Raw genomic sequence first — 16,742 nt, 5'->3', positions numbered from 1 at the left:
CAGCAATTCTGCCTGCGATTCAAATCGCCTAGGTGTGAATGGAGTCTTAAGGATCTCTATTCTGATGTGTCCTAAAATGGGCTGAGAAGCTATGTCCCTTTTAACCCCTGTTTAATATTACGCACAGGTTCCCGAATCCTGACTCTCAGATTATGTGTTGTCCTGCCAATGTACTGCAGGCCATGTGGACATTCGAGAAGATATACAACAAATTGGGACATGCTCCAACCTCATAAGATTTTCCAGTACTCTTAGAAACAAAAGTATTGACCCTAAGACATGAGAAGAAACCCTTTTCAGGGATGCATTCAAGCATGTGGGGGCCATACAAACTACTGAGTACCATTTTGAGTTGCTGCAATGACAATTCAGCAAAATTGACTAGCCTGCTGCATCCTTTTTTCACTTTGATGGAAATGAAAATTATCAACCTACAGAGGGCTGAATTCAAAGACACCCCGAAAAATCAAACGATGTGGCATCCTTTTGTTTCTAACACATTACCCAGTCCATATCAGTGTAGATTTCCAGCAAGATATTTGCTCCCCCATTGAGATCTAAAGGGTTTTCAAAGCGTTCCTTTAATTTTTGTGAGCAGTGTACATAGCCTAGATTACTGTACAGATCTGGAAGGAAAACACAAAGCACACCAAGATTAAAGTAAAGTTTGCGCAAAACTTTTTTCATTTTCGGAAACCGCATTCGATTTTCTAATGACCATTGGGCTAAAAATCAGCGATCACTTTTGACTCTGCTGACAAGAAAATTCAAAGGAACAGGATACGTGAGGACTTTGTTTTTGCCCCCGCCATGATAATGTCCTCTGAGCAGAGCCATTTTAGTAACCCCTTTAATGATTTGAATGTGTATAGATTAATTTGTGTGTAATATCTTTATATTTTCCTTACAGCTCTAGTGAATCAAGCATCCAATTCAAGCCAGTACCGACAGCTCCAGCTGTATCGTCATGAAATGCAGCATTTTGTGAAAGTTATACAAGGGTATATTGCTAATCAAATTCTGCACGTTACTTGGGCTGAGTTTAGAAACAAACTTCGTGCAGTCAGTAACCTGGAGGAAATTCGCAAGGCACATACAGAATACCTCAACAAGGCCCTTTTTAGGTACATAAAGTGTGCAGCTAACATGCATTGCTTTAAAGGATTTATTAAATGAATAATGCAGGTAGCATATGTATTGTGATCTGCAGCAAACTTTATATATATATACATACAGTATATGTGCACATGGCAAAATAGGAAATAGATACCTGTTGTAAGTTTACATTTTCAGTGAAAAAATAGAATGGCATCCCCAAAGCCTACCTTATACCCCTTTCACACTGTGCGCCTTGTCCTGCGGCTTGGCACTGAAGAGTCTCACGACAAGTCGCACCATATGATTTCTGATGAGTACCTTTCATATTCTTTTAAGCCTCGTACACACGCAACGATTGTTGGCCGTGAATTTTCGGCCAACGTCCTATCGGCCGATTGTCGGCTTGTTAGTATGATGCTTCCGACAACCGACTCCGACTTTTCGGCCGAACAAAATCTGGTGTGCATGCTATAAAATTTTTGTTGGCCGTCAACAGAACGGCCTATTTTCCGTCAGTCAGTACAGATTTCTGCAGTCAAAATTCAGATGAGCAAGACTGGGCATGCTCAGAGAAGAAAAAACACACGGAAAGTTAACCAGCACATGACATCACTTCTGAAGTTGGTTTTTGTTGGCCGAGAAAATTCGTGTGCAGTCTAGAGCACATTTCAACCAACACAACAACACTGGACAAAAGACGGCCGATTGGTCGGCCGATAATCGTTGTGTGTGTACGAGGCATTACTATTCTTCAAGTCTCAATGCACTACCCTACCTACTCCCTACACTACTTTAGTCCGACTTTGATGCATTTTTAGGTCCATAGACCTCAAGATTACACAGGTATTGCCTCAGTCCAGTCAAAACCGTGGCAAAAAAAGTGGCAAAATCGCACGACTTTTAGATCGCACAAGTGTGAAAGGGGCCTTAGCAGGAGATTTAGCTAACATACATTAAAATTATTTGACAATGTCTCTTTTGATTGCGTATATGTTATTGCTCTGTTATGTTGTTTGCATGGAATTTAAGACCATAACCGTAAAATCATTAGTAGTAGTGCTTTTTTGAAGTCTAATGCCACCTATGAGGATTTGTTAGTGTTAGATTTATTGTTGTACATTGCAGGTTTTGACTCATTTCAAGCTTTGCTGAACTATTGACTATTTTTTTTTTTCTAGGGGTCTTCTAACGGAGAAGGCCGCCCCATTAATGAACATTATACACAGCATTTTCAGTCTTATCCTGAAGTTCCGTATACAGCTTATCTCTCAGCCATGGGTTTGTGACAAGGAAAAGCAGATGGCTAGCCACCCCAACTACACACTAATGCAGCAGTCTTACAATACTTTCAAGTATTACTCTGACTTTTTGTTTGAAGGTAAGTCCACATAGATCGTTCTATTATAAACAGTTTGGACTTGTTCCTACAATATCCTTAATTACAGCCTTCCAAGTACACCAGATACAAACCTGGGCAGGTATGAGTATACATTTAAACCTGGATAACTGTCACAATAATCGGTAGATCTACAGATATAGGCAGCTGAAGCTGTATGCAATTCTCAATTTGTGAAAATCAGTTTTGGCCTCAATCCTCCCTGTTGGTCAGTAAGACAGGTAATCACATTAAAGTACCAATGGAGCAGGTAACAGATCTTCTGTCCTCAATAGGATCAATACCTGTACCATGCACTCCTAGAATATGCCTTTTGGGTATTTTGGATGAGGAACAGTGGCAGAGGTATCATAGAGTTCCACTGAAAGAGACACTGTTTCTGGCTAGGAAGACTATTGCCCTCAAGTGGATTCAACCCAATCCTCTGTCTGTTCGTAAGTGAATAAAGATGGTGAATCAAATATTACCGTATGAAAAACTTGTATATGAACCTAGAGGTTGCCCTACGAAATATCATAAAATCTGGGATGTATGGTGTTCATCTACCCTCACTATATTCAGTAATTAGGAAAGCACAAATTACTGGGCCCACTGACTTAGGGGTAAAGCATAGTAATTATCAGAACCCAGTCGTCCTAATGCTGATTTCATGTATCCAGGGGTATAGCCATGAATTATTTCTTTTTGCATTTGTATTCCAAGCAAAGCGGTATATGTATTTTCAAATGACGATACATGTTGGTTTAAAGAGGTTGTAAACCGAGAAAAAAATTTTTTCTCTTCTTTACATCCTGAAAGAGAAACCCATAATGAGCTAGTATGCATCGCATAGTAGCTCATTATGAAATACTTACCTTAGAACGAGCCCCCGCCGTGCCGTCCGCTTACCTGTATGACGGGCGACATGTATAGTCGCCTGTCTTCCGGGATCGCGGCATCCGGCCATCTGATTGGCCGGAGCCGCGGTGACGTCACTCCCGCGCACGCGCGCGGGAGCCGACGGTCACGGCACGGGGCTCTGAAGGAACGGCACGATCTGCCGTTCCTTCAGAGCGCATGCGCCAGTGACGTCACTGGCTGCATTAAAGGTAAATATCTCCTAAACGGTGCATGTTTAGGAGATATTTACAGTACCTATAGGTAAGCCTTAATATAGGCTTACCTATAGGTACAACTTCCTGAGGAGGGTTTACTTCCTCTTTAAGTGTGCTTTATATGCTATGGTGCACTGCTCATGTTGAACATTTAGGTTGAATAGGTTTATGTAATATACATTTGTCAATCAAGAGTTAAAAAAAGTACCAATAGAGAAGCTTGGGAGTTGAGAATTGATAGGCGGAGTTTACAGAAAAGCATCAGCTGCAAATATCTCTGACGTGTTTATCACGGAGGGTGACCTTCACTACATATATATATATATATATATATATATATATATATATATATATATATATAAATAAATAAATAAATAGTTTCATCCAATGCTCAGCTGGATGTGCCCAGGTATGTGTTAGTCCAACATAAATAGCAGGAATGCGACTACAGATCAGGATGTACCAGTAGAAATGCTTTTTTGGATTTACATATTGTCCATTATAGGAACTACTCATCAAAAGACCTCTTCAAAGTTTTTATGGCTTGATTGAGCATGGGCACTTGTTTTAGCTAATCTGGGGCTCCTGTATGTTGTCCCCGAGAAAAAGAAAACTTCTGATGGCTACTGCTGTGATCCTCCAACAGTGCAGTACATGATGTGATATCCTTATAGTGCTCATGCATGGGCTTCTGTTAAAGGGTAAGGGTGAAGATGCTGTACATATGTAGAATATGCTTTCCTTCTCTCCTATCGTTGAGAATAGGAGGGATCAGTCAGGTCAGACACTTTTTCACTTTCACTCATTTGGATAATATATTGTGTGATCAGTGCTTCCAGCAGCCTGCAGAATTAGTTATCACCATCTAGTCTTAAAGTAGAACTCCTGGCTTTTACCTAACTATGTTTAAAGTCTGAAGATATTTTATGGATGAAGGTAAAAAAAAAAACCTGTGTGCAGCTTCCCCCATCAAGACTCGCCCCCCCCCCCCCCCCCAATTACTTTCCTGAGCCTCATCTCAATCCAGCCATGTGCACGAGAGCAGCCGCTCTTGCGAGTCTCTCCCTCCTCATTGGCTGAGACACAGCAGCAGGAGACATCGGCTGTCAATCACAGCCAGTGAGGATGGGGTGGGCCCCGAGCCATGTTCTGTGTGTCATATGAACAAACAGAGGCAGCTCGGGAGCAAGCATGTACAAACGTCCCCAGAGCAAGCAGCTTGCAATAGGGGCAGCCAACAAATGGGAGGGGCCCGGAGCACTGTCGGGGACCCAAAAAAAAAGGATTGGGGCTGCTCTATGCAAAAGCATTACACATTGTAGGTATTGGTATAGGTTATTTTAAAAAATGTGTACCTTTTTACCATCGCTTTAAAAACACTCCTCCCTTCCTAATACCTATACTAACTAACCTGTGTAAAAAAGAAAACCTGTCTATACCTATTTTCAGGCAGCTCCGATCTGGTCCCATGGCTTCCCTGTGTCAGACAACGGCTGCTGCAGGGGAGAGGAGGAAGCACTGACAACAGATAGACCATAGTAAGTCTATGGGGGACATCATCACTCAGGCATTGCCAGCCATTATTGAGCACTCCCTCCTCTTTCCTGTAGCCAGCACTGGCTGACATGGGAGATCAAGAAGCCAGACCAGAGTGCACTGAGAATCGATAGGTATATACATTTTTTTTTTTACACAGGTTAGTAAGTGTAGGGGTTAAGGAGCATTTTAAAGCATAGTTGATAAAAGCCCAAATTTTTACTTTTACTTTAAATAGCCTGGGCAATATGTTGGGCATCAGATAACTGGGGTAGTTGATGTCCACCTTAGAAACCGAATATAAATATGCTATGACAAAAAGTGTAGTATTAATAATCTACTAAAAGGTCAGTATGATTGGCTCCATTTGCATGGCTGTAGGTATTAAAGTGGAACTTAACCACTTGCCGACTGCCTAACGACTATCTACTTTGGCAGTCAACCCCTCACAGGCAAAGTCGCTAGCCTGTGCGGCTCTAGGGAGCGAGCGTGCGCTGCTGGAGGCGCGCTCACAGACCCCCCGCGCATGTGAGCGGCAGACCCGATGTCCGCCGGTCACTCGCGATCGTCGGTTAAACCAGGAGAAAAGCAGGCGGCTAATGTAAACAAAGCCCGCCTGTCATTCCCTGTGTAACAGCAGAGATCATACGGTCCTGCTATGTAGGACCGTAGATCTCTGCTGTTAAATGAAAAGCCACATCCAATCACAGTTAGAATCACGCCCCTAAGGATACATTTAACCCACTGTTTACCAATAAAGTTAACCCCTTCCCTGCCAGTGTAATTTTTACAGTAACAGTGCATATCTATAGCACTGATTACTGTAGTAATGTCACTGGTACCCCCAAAAGTGTCAAAAATGTCAGTCAAGGGTCCGATCTGTCCGCCGCAGTCCCGCAAAAAAATAATCGCAGATTGCCGCCATTACAAATGACAAAATTAAAAAATGACAAAATTAAAATGACAAAAATCTTTCCCTTAGTTAGTAAACACAATAACTTTTGCACAAACCAATCAAAATACGCTTTTTGCGATTTTTTTTTTTTTTTTTAACATATGTAGCAGAAAACAAATTGGCCTAAAAATGTTAACAATATTTTTCAAATTTTTTATATGAAATTCCCCCAAAAAAATGTAAAAATCTAAATTTTTTATTTTTGCAAAATTGTTGCTCTTTTTTTGTTTATAGGGCATGATCAAAAAAAAAAAAAAAATCGCATAGGTGATCAAATACCACCAAAAGAAAGCTCTGTTTGTGGGAAAAAAAAAAGGATGTCAAATTCATTTGGGTACAGCATCGCAAGACCGCGCAATTGTCCGTTAAAGTCACGCAGTGCCGAATCGCAAAATAGGCCCTGGTCAGGAAGGGGAGGGGGTAAAATCTTCCGGGGCTTAAGTGGTTAAAGAGGAAGTAAACCCTCCTCTGACACTTTTACCTATAGGTACTGTAAATATCTCCTAAACATGTACCGTTTAGGAGATATTTACCTTACATGCAGCCAGTGACGTCACATTACGTTACATGCAGCCGCTGGTGCCGTTCCTTCAGAGGCCCGTGCCGTGCGCGGGAGTGACGTCACCGGCCAATAGAGGTGAGCAGGCGGCATGGCAGGGGCTCGTTCTGAGGTAAGTATTTCATAATGAGCTAGTATGCGATGTATACTAGCTCATTATGTGTTTCTCTTGCAGGTTGAAAAAAAAAAAAAATGTGGGGTTTACAACCTCTTTAAGTCCTGTTTTCAAAAACTGGGTACATGCAATGTTTCTTCTGCAATAAAGAAATGTACCCCGCTAGGTTGCAGTTTTCTTTGGAATGTACATTGTGCAAGCACAGTACTTGTGTGTCGGGATGTGTGTACTCCTGCACAGGGTGATGTCTTCCTGTGTCAGCAAATCATGACGGCTGCAGCCTGGCGCCCCGAATGAAGCAGAGTTTAGCTTCGCTTTAAGCATAACCCATATCACACTTGTAATAGGTGCCAAGTTTTATTTACAGGATCATTCCTCTGCAAACCTCACTGGGTACACTTAACACATATAGGAGCTCAGCTCAGGAGTTATGTCATTAATAATATCAAACAGATCATCACGTTTTTTAAACTGTTTGCTTTTTTTTTTTTTTGTATTCTAGTGGTAACCAAGCTTGTAAATCGAGGATACCAACCACATTTGGAAGACTTCTTACTGCGTATTAACTTTAACAGTTACTACAAAGAGAACTGAATGCTCAGAGACACATGATTTGTATATGTGCAGTATAAATGTATAATAAAGAAATTCTATGTTTTGGTAAATACCCACATCTGTATATTTTGTTCCATAGGGTGTTTCTGTAAATGGCTGCAACAAAGTGCTGTGTACTACACTGTTGGCTTACAAATGGCAGCATTCGTTTGTGTCATTCGTGAATCTGCGGAGAACAGCTCTGGCATTTTCACATGGTTTCAGACAAGCAGCCTTTACCAGCTGCAACGTTTAGAAGGGTCTTTTTCTTTAAAGCTGAACTTCCAGCAGATATAAGACACACAATACAATAATGCAACTTTGTATTCTTTATTACATTTATTTTTAAATGCCATTAGTATAAGTACCTAAATTTGTCTTTGTGTCAACCTCCTGCAATCCACCATACAGCTGCACACAGACAGGGAATGCCAGGACAGGCAGCCTTTTAGCTGCATACAAATGTGTTGACAAGAAAGAACCTGATAATAGGAGTGAGCAGAGAGATGACTAAAGCCGGTTCCTGCTGAATTCATACCTTGATTCAAACCATGTATGGGCAGGCTGAATGTACCTAAGTTGATTGATCACAACCAACCTGCTGGATTTTACATGTGATTATCATTAGCAGCTATAGTAATAATCGCTGTGTTCTCTCCCAGTGGGGACGGCTTTGCCCGTCAGGGGAACACAATAAGCTCAGCGTGAGCGATTCCCCTGTGAACAGGAAGTGTGATAATGGGGGAATCGAGCAAAAGCAGGCTGAACGGAAAAAAAAAAAAAAAATTGGAGTAGCTTGCTGCAATTACTATGTGATATTAGTACAGCGATCTCCCCACTGAGCTTCCTTTAATTTGTAGGGATTTCCTCTCATTTCCTGTTTGGCTATGGGATGGGAAGTAAAGTTATATCTACCCAATGGGACAAAGATGGCAAAAATAAACCTTACAGGTGTTTTAACACTCCCTTACTCTATCCAAAATGGGGGGGGGGGGATTCTCTTTCGTTCGACGAACACAGCGCTCCATAAATCATAACTAGTGGGTTATATTGCCTCCTCCAAGAGTAGGACTAGGCGGAACAAAAAACACCTGGCTATGCCAATGGGCTATCCTCAGCTGGTATAACCCCCCCTCTCTGCTCTAAGTGAGTACTTTTAATCTGTCTAGTCAGGAGTAATGGGCCATACACACTATAAGATTTTCTGAAGACTTTTTCCTTCAGACTTACCAAAACCATATAATATGAGGTCAAACCTAAACACTTTCAATTTGAATGCAATCTGGCAGGCCCTTGCACTACATAGAAAAGGTAAATCTGAAGGAAATCTAACCACAAAAGGTGGATAGCGCGTATCCAGCTTAACTTCTTCCCATCCGCGCTACAGCCTATATACGGCTGCAGCGCGGACTCACATTTTCGGGAGGCCGTCTTTATACGGCCTCCCAGTAACACGCTCCCGCGAGCGCGCATCGGGGAAAATCTGTGTCAGCCGTGTCCCTTGGACACAGCCGATCACAGATCGTGGTGAATGGCCAATCACAGCGGCCATTCACCACGTGATTGGACCGTCCAATGAGAGATGATCTCATATGTAAACATATGAGATCATCTCTCATCGCCAGAGCTCCTTCCTCACACAGAGCCTGCAGTGTGAGGAAGGAGGAGAGCCGTCAGCCGCCGGGGACACACAGGAATGTAATCAGGGCACCGATCACCAGTGCCCTGATTACTAGAGGTAAAAAAACACACAAAGTGCCCGCCATCAATGCCCATAGTGCTGCGTCAGTGCCTGCTCATCTAGGCACTGATGAGCACTGACTGGCAGCACTATGGGCACTGATGGTGCTGCCCATCAGTGCCGCCTCTCAGTGCCACCTCTGTGCCCAGCAGTGCCACCTCTCAGTGCTCATCAGTGCCGCATATTAGTACCTCCTCATCAGTGCCCATAAGTGCTACCTCATCAGTGCAGCCTATCAGTGCCCATCAGTGAAGGAGAAAAATTTATTTTCAAAATTTACTCGCAGAAAATAAGAAAAACTTTTTTCTTTTTCAAAATTTTCTTTTTTCTTGTAAAAAATAAAAAACCCAGAGATGATTAAATACCACCAAAAGAAAGCTCTATTTGTGTGAAAAAAATGATAAAAATTTCATATGGGTACAGTGTAGCATGACCGCGCAATTGTCATTCAAAGTGTGAGACCGCTGAAAGCTGAAAAATTGGCCTGGATGGGAAGGGGGTTTAAGTGCACAGTAGGCAAGTGGTTAAGGATCTAGGCTCCCGGCTGGGATCTCTGGTCCTAGCAATTTTCTCCTTCCTTTTTTGTTTTTCTCTTGGGAGATCTACAATCAACTGCCAGGCTGGGAGACGGGCTGGATAATCTAGATCCAGTGGTTCCCCCAGCCCAGCCAGCGAGCGTGTGAAGACCGCAGCTACGCACTAGGTCAGCCATGACATAGCCTCACAGACAGTGGCTTGCTCACGAGTTAAATGTCTCGCAGGGTCACAGGTTTGGGGTCTGTGCTGCAGCGGTCCCTTGACCGACCCGACAGCTCCCCTATTTCAGTGGCAAGGAGTTCTGTCTGGAGCGTTACCTGCACAATGGAAGGGTAAGTACAGTCTCCCCCCTCTGCCCTTTTGGTGGTTTTCTTTGGGGTGGATGCAGGTAACCTCCAGGGACGGTCAGACCTGCCTGCAGGTTCCCTCCTCCCATCCTTAAATCCCTCACTGAGCTGGGCTTTCCCCACTCCCTTTCCCCCCTGTCTGAACCTGGACGGGATCCCAGGGCAGAGAATGCAGCAGAAACCCCTGGGGGTCTCCCCCGCTATCTCCACTCTGTAAAGGGTCCTGAGATAGTGTGTGTTCCCACCCTGGTAGTCTGTGTCCCCCCCCCCCAATAAAAATAATTGTTTTTATTTTTTAGGACACTGTACTCCATACTTGTTTACATGGGGAGGGGATGACATTTTTTTCCCACAAATTTTTATTGCCAGCAATGTTTTTTCTCTATCGCTCATTGACAGACGTAGTCTTCTTGATTCTCAAGAGCTGGGTTATGTTGTCTCCGCAGGAGTAGGACTAGGCAGAAAGACAAAACGTTCTGGCTCCACCTTAGGGGCAGTCCCTGAGGGTATATCCTCCCTCTCTCTGCTACAGGGAATCAGTTTTTTTCTGTCTAGTCAGGAGTAAGGACCTAAGTTCCTTGCTGGGATCTTTTGGTCCTGGCAAGATTTTTTTCTTTAGAAAAAACATTTTTTTAGGTAGTTTTTCTCCAGTGTTTTTTTCCTGTGAGATCTTCAAGCAAAAACGCCGGACTGGGCGACACTTGTGGTCACCCCAGCCGGCCTACGAGCGCGCGCAGACCATTGCATTGCGCTTGGTTGGCCGCGACACATTCAAGTAAGTATGCGGGGCCGGGCGACGGGCTGGATGTTGAGATCCAGTGGTCACCCCGGTTTCTGCCTGCGAGCGCGTGCAGACCAGAGCTCCGCGCTGGGTCGGCCGCGACGGAGTCCCAGTGGAGGGACTGACCTTGCGAGTTAAAAGTCTCGCTTGGACGCCAGGAACCAGAGAGTCGAGGCGTCCGGAGTGGTCCACAACCCCCCACCCCGGTGGAGAGGGTATTGTGAAGAGAGGGTGCCTGTCGGTTTGGTATGGTGAGTAAACGTTCCCTTTTTTCTTTCCTCGTTATGAGGCAGTATGAATTATGGGCCCCTCCATACATGGTCAGTATATATCTGACACTAAAAAGTCCCCCTTGTAAATACAGTATGTGTTTGTGGGAAGTGGACTTGGTTTGAGAGCTAACACTCTACCCAGCAGACTGTAATATTACAGCAGACATAGGAGGTATAATCCTACCTTATTTGTAGTGTATCTCCTGTAGATCTATAGATCGCCACTTAGCAGAGATGCAGGTGGATGTGCTGGGAGAACGATTTCGGCGGTCCGCCGCCATTTTGCCGTAGACCAAGTGCATGTATGCCCTCAGGTCACGCCGGCCGCCATGTTTTTGGAGTCTTATGTCTCTTGTATGGGGGCGGCCATGTTTCATGAGCCCAGCTACCTCGTGGAGAGCTGGGAACGCCGGAAGGCGTACACAGGGGGCGGAGCCACGTCCTTCTACCCGGGAAAAAGCAACAGCTCCTTCCAGTCTGTAAAAGACAGACGCTGACTGCAGTTGGTTGGAAACTTCACTGCATCGGTTGGTGAGCCTTGGGGGTCCCTCTCTCTCTCTCTGTGGGGATCGAGAAGCAGGTACTCTGAGGGGCGCTATTGCGCTAGGGGGGGGGACACATAAAAAAAAAAAAAGTTTTTTTGTTTTTTCTGGCAAAGGTGTCCTGAATTAACATGGACCCTGCCACTCATGTATCTCCTCCGGATCCCCTCGAGGGGTCTGCAGGATCCTCCAGCACCCCACTGACGATTGAATCATTGTCAGCTATTATGGAAACTTTTGTGTCCCAGGTGGAAGTGGCTTGTCAGGGACAGGGCGCAAGAAAGCGACCCCCGCCTAACCCCTTATTATCTGAAACCTCGGATTCAGACTCTGAGCCTATTTCTGCAGTTGCAGGTACTTCATCTGGGATTGGTGTCTCGGGTACTGTCTCTTCAGACAGTGAGGAGGATGTTTCGGCATCAGCCATAGCCAGAGAGGAGGCGTTGGTAAAAGCACTCATTGTATCTGTTCAAGAAACCTTAAGATTACAGGGTATTCCGTCAGAAATAGCTGAAACTGAAATCCCTTTTGGGACTAAAAAAACGCATCAAAGTGGCGAAGGTTTTTCCATTGCCCAAATGTTTTGGCAATCCAATCGAAGAAGAATGGCGTCTGCCAAAACGCACTTTTACTATTTCTAAACGCATTAACAGGCGTTATCCGTTTGAGGAAACCCTCATTAAGAAATGGACAGAACCACCTGTGGTGGATTCACCAATTGCTAGATTGAATAAAGCCACGGTTATTCCTCTAGAAGACGCTCCGTCTTTTAAAGATCCAGTGGATCGCAAGATAGAAGCTATGTCTCGCACCATGTTTTCCTTGATTGGATCAGCTTTCAGACCTATAATAGCTATTGGTCTGGTTTCGCAGGCTGTAACTGAATGGACCAAGTGGTTACGCCGGGACTTAGAAGAGGTCCCTCAGGCGGTATCAGATTTGTTGGAACAAATGATACAGGGGTTACAGTTTGTGTGTGATGCGGCGTTAGACGCCACTCCATTATTGGCGCGAGCATCAGTCTCAGCAGTGGTTCTCAGGCGTACACTGTGGCTAAAAGGTTGGTTAGCCGACCAAGGTTCCAAAAAAGCATTGGCTAATATCCCCTTTTTAGGAGAGCGTCTATTTGGAGCCAACTTAGATGAGATCATTAAGGATCTCACGGGTGGAAAGAGCACCTTTTTACCGCAAAATTTTAAAGGTAAAGGAACTCGTCAAAGACGAGGGCCTTCTTTTTCTGCTCACAAGAGGTTTTTTCGTCCCGCGGGTGAAAAAATTAAGTCCTCCAAAGCTCCTTCAGGAGGCGTCAGGGGTCGTTGGTCGGGCAAGCAAAAGCCCGCCCCCTCCAGACCTGAAGATAAATCGTCCAAAGCCTGAAGGTACGCCCCCACCCATAACTGGGGTGGGGGGACGTCTTCGCCGGTTCCCGGATCCATGGCTTTCCAGAATCCCGGACAAGTGGGTTTGCAAAGTCATAAGGTCAGGGTACAAGATCGAGTTTCGATCTCTCCCACCGGCGCGATTCTTCCCTTCCAATATTCGACTATCCCCGGATCGTTTAGAAGATCTGCGGAGAGCAGTCACGGATTTACTACTACAAGGAGTGGTAGTCCACGTTCCTTGGACAGAACGTTTTCAAGGGTTTTATTCAAACCTATTTACAATACCCAGGAAAGAGGGCAAAGTGCGTCCAATTCTGGACTTAAGGGCACTCAATTCTTTTGTCAACATAAGAAAGTTCAGAATGGAGTCCATTCGCACAGTAGCAGCCTTCCTGCATCCAGGGGATGTCCTAGCGTCCATAGACATCAAGGACGCCTATCTTCACATTCCCATTTTCGCAGGACATCAGCGGTTTCTACGCTTTTCCGTAGAAGAGAACCACTATCAGTTTGTGGCGTTACCTTTCGGTCTCGCCACGGCTCCTCGGGTCTTCACGAAGGTGTTGGCCCCAATGTTGGCACTACTGCGCCAAAGAGGTATATCGATTCTTGGTTACCTAGACGATCTTCTGCTTCATGCAGAGTCTCCTCAGACCTTGCTACAAAACATAGAAATTACTATGATTTCTTTACAGGAATTCGGGTGGCTGGTGAACCAGCAAAAGTCATTTCTGGTTCCCACTCAGAGGCTCGAATATCTGGGTCTAATTCTAGACACAGTCAGGACAAGAGTTTTCCTTCCGGTAGGGAAACTCCGAAAGATTCAATCTGCAGTCCAGTTGTTACTATCCAACAGCTGGTCTTCCCTTCGGACTTGCATGAGGGTTCTGGGGTTGATGGTGACTTCCTTCGAAGCAGTCCCATTTGCCCAGTCCCATACCCGAATTCTTCAGCAAGAGATTCTTCTCAGATTGAATCGGAATCCGGAATCCCTGGACAATCAGATCCGATTGAGCAAACAGACCAGAGAGTCTCTGGTCTGGTGGCTTCGGTCTCCGATGCTCAGCCAGGGAAAGTCATTTCTGCCAATATATTGGACGATAGTGACCACGGATGCCAGTCTATCCGGATGGGGAGGAATTCTCGGTCAGTTATCTGTCCAGGGACTTTGGTCCCCGGAAGAATCCAGGTTACCGATAAATGTATTGGAACTGAGAGCGATCAGACTTTGTCTGATTCACTGGACCGAGCAGCTCCAGGGCAGCCCGGTTCGGATCCAGTCGGACAATGCCACGGCCGTGGCTTATGTCAATCACCAGGGGGGCACCAAGAGTGTCCGAGCGGCCAAAGAAGTGGCTTGCATTCTTCGCTGGGCGGAATGATTTGTTCCAGCTATCTCTGCGGTGTTCATTCCGGGGGTGGAGAATTGGCAGGCAGATTATCTCAGCCGTCAGACTCTGGATCAGGGGGAATGGTCCCTCCATCCAGACGTTTTCCACCAGTTGTGCCTACGGTGGGGCACCCCGGATGTGGATCTGTTGGCATCACGATTCAACAGGAAAGTACAGAGATTCGTGGCTCGCTCCCGCGATCCTCTAGCAGAGACCGCAGACGCATTGATCGCCCCGTGGGGGCAATACCAGCTAATGTATGCCTTCCCTCCTCTCGCGTTACTGCCAAGACTTCTTCGCAGGATAGAGGAGGAAGGAATTCCAGTAATTCTGGTAGCTCCGGACTGGCCTCGTCGAGCTTGGTACGCCGACGTGGTCAAACTGGTGGCGGACGTCCCGTGGAGACTTCCTCTCAGGGAGGACCTACTGTCCCAGGGACCGATCTTCCATCCTGCTTTACGATCGCTGGCTTTAACGGCCTGGCTATTGAAACCCAGGTGCTGAAGGACAAAGGTTTGTCAGCTTCAGTTATTCCTACTCTAGTTGAAGCAAGGAAAGCGACTTCCAGAAAGACTTATCATCGTACATGGAAGTCCTACATTGCATGGTGTGAACCTCTGGGGTTCCGTCCACGGACTTATTCGGTTAGCCGAATATTAGCCTTTCTGCAACAAGGGGTTGAGCAGAAACTGGCCTTGAGCACTATCAAGGGTCAGGTCTCAGCATTAGCTATCTTCTTTCAGAAGCCTTTGGCTACTCATTCCTTGGTGCGGAATTTCATCCAGGGGGTGCGACATCTGGCTCCGCCAGTGCGCGCGCCGTTACCACCCTGGGATCTTAATTTAGTATTGTCGGTTCTTCAGAAACCTCCCTTTGAAGATATTAGGGAGATTCCTCTACCTACGTTGTCCCAGAAGGTGGCCTTCTTGGTGGCTATCACTTCTGCACGCAGGGTGTCAGAACTGGCCGCTTTATCTTGTCGTTCCCCATATCTGGTGGTTCATAGAGATAAAGTGGTTCTTCGTCCGAATCCATCCTTCCTACCAAAAGTGGTTTCAGAATTTCATCTGAATGAAGAAATTGTATTACCTTCCCTGTGTCCTAAGCCCAGTCATCCTCGGGAGTTTGCTTTACACTCCTTGGATGTGGTCCGGGCGATCAGGGTATACTTGAAAACGACAGACTCGTTTCGCAAGACGGATTCACTTTTTGTGATCCCGGATGGACCCAAAAAGGGGTTGCCTGCATCTGCCGCGACCATTTCCAAATGGATCAGACAGACTGTGGTACAGGCTTATTCTATTAAGGGTCGGGAGCCCCCGTTCCCTGTTAAGGCGCACTCCACTCGGGCACTTAGTGCGTCATGGGCCTTTCGCCATCAGGCGTCAGTGGTCCAGGTGTGCAAGGCGGCTACCTGGTCGTCGGTGCATACCTTTACAAAACATTATAAAGTTGATGTAATGGCATCATCTGATGCCTCGTTTGGCCGCAAGGTTTTGCAGGCCGCCATTTGAGGAGACCAGTGGTCTACCTCGAGGGTTTTTTTTCCGTTGGAAATTTTCATTTGAGTCTCATTCTTTGTTTATAATGAGCCTTTAAAACTTCTAGTTTGGCACCGGTTGGGCCTTCTAGATTGGATTTTGATTTTTGTCAATCCCACCCCTCATTTGTGGCACTGCTTCTGGATGTCCCAGCTCTTGAGAATCAAGAAGACTACGTCTGTCAATGAGCGATAGAGAAAAATGGATTTTTGTAAGATCTTACCGTAAAATCCTTTTCTCTTAAGCTCATTGACAGACGTAGTACCCGCCCCTCTATCATTGAGTTGGGTTGGGTTAAATTCTCTGTTACTGCTTTAGAACAGAACTGATTCCCTGTAGCAGAGAGAGGGAGAATATACCCTCAGGGACTGCCCCTAAGGTGGAGCCAGAACGTTGTCTTTCTGCCTAGTCCTACTCCTGCGGAGACAACATAACCCAGCTCTTGAGAATCAAGAAGACTACGTCTGTCAATGAGCTTAAGAGAAAAGGATTTTACGGTAAGATCTTACAAAAATCCATTTTTTTTTTTTTTTTTTTACATTCAGCTGTCAACAGGGAACCCTGCTGGCAGCCAATGAGTCATCTGTTGTTAGGGATGTGGTGACCGGCTTCTCAGCTCGCGCCCTAACAACCAGCTAATGTTAAAGACACCGGCTCCAAAAATTTGCATCTTAACCGCAGCTGAACACCTGTTTTGGAAATTGGCAGTAGAAGTGGAGGAAATTCACACCGGACATGTGTGAACCTAGCCTAAGAGCTTACCAAAAAAAAAAAGTCTCAGAGCCCCCATCACATGTACACAAAAATAAGAATAATTACACCAGTACTGAACACAATTATTTTACTTGTTTATTTTGAAGC

At 45.3% G+C, this 16,742-nt stretch overlaps 1 protein-coding gene across 1 annotated transcript in view; it reads left to right on the top strand.

The window, feature by feature from the left end:
- TUBGCP6 (tubulin gamma complex component 6) overlaps positions 1–7,418 on the top strand; it is a 69,997-nt gene extending 62,579 nt beyond the window's left edge. The window contains exons 23-25 of the mRNA XM_082254400.1: positions 911–1,124; positions 2,277–2,476; positions 7,256–7,418. Coding sequence (XP_082110526.1) covers positions 911–1,124; positions 2,277–2,476; positions 7,256–7,347 — 506 coding nt within the window. The 3' untranslated portion in view covers positions 7,348–7,418. The remainder of the gene's footprint in view (positions 1–910; positions 1,125–2,276; positions 2,477–7,255) is intronic.
- Positions 7,419–16,742: the final 9,324 nt, after the last annotated feature.

Source organism: Pelophylax lessonae, assembly GCF_965119305.1.
Source record: "Pelophylax lessonae genome assembly, chromosome: 4".
NCBI lineage: Eukaryota > Metazoa > Chordata > Amphibia > Anura > Ranidae > Pelophylax > Pelophylax lessonae.
This window is presented reverse-complemented; position numbering and strand designations above follow the sequence as displayed.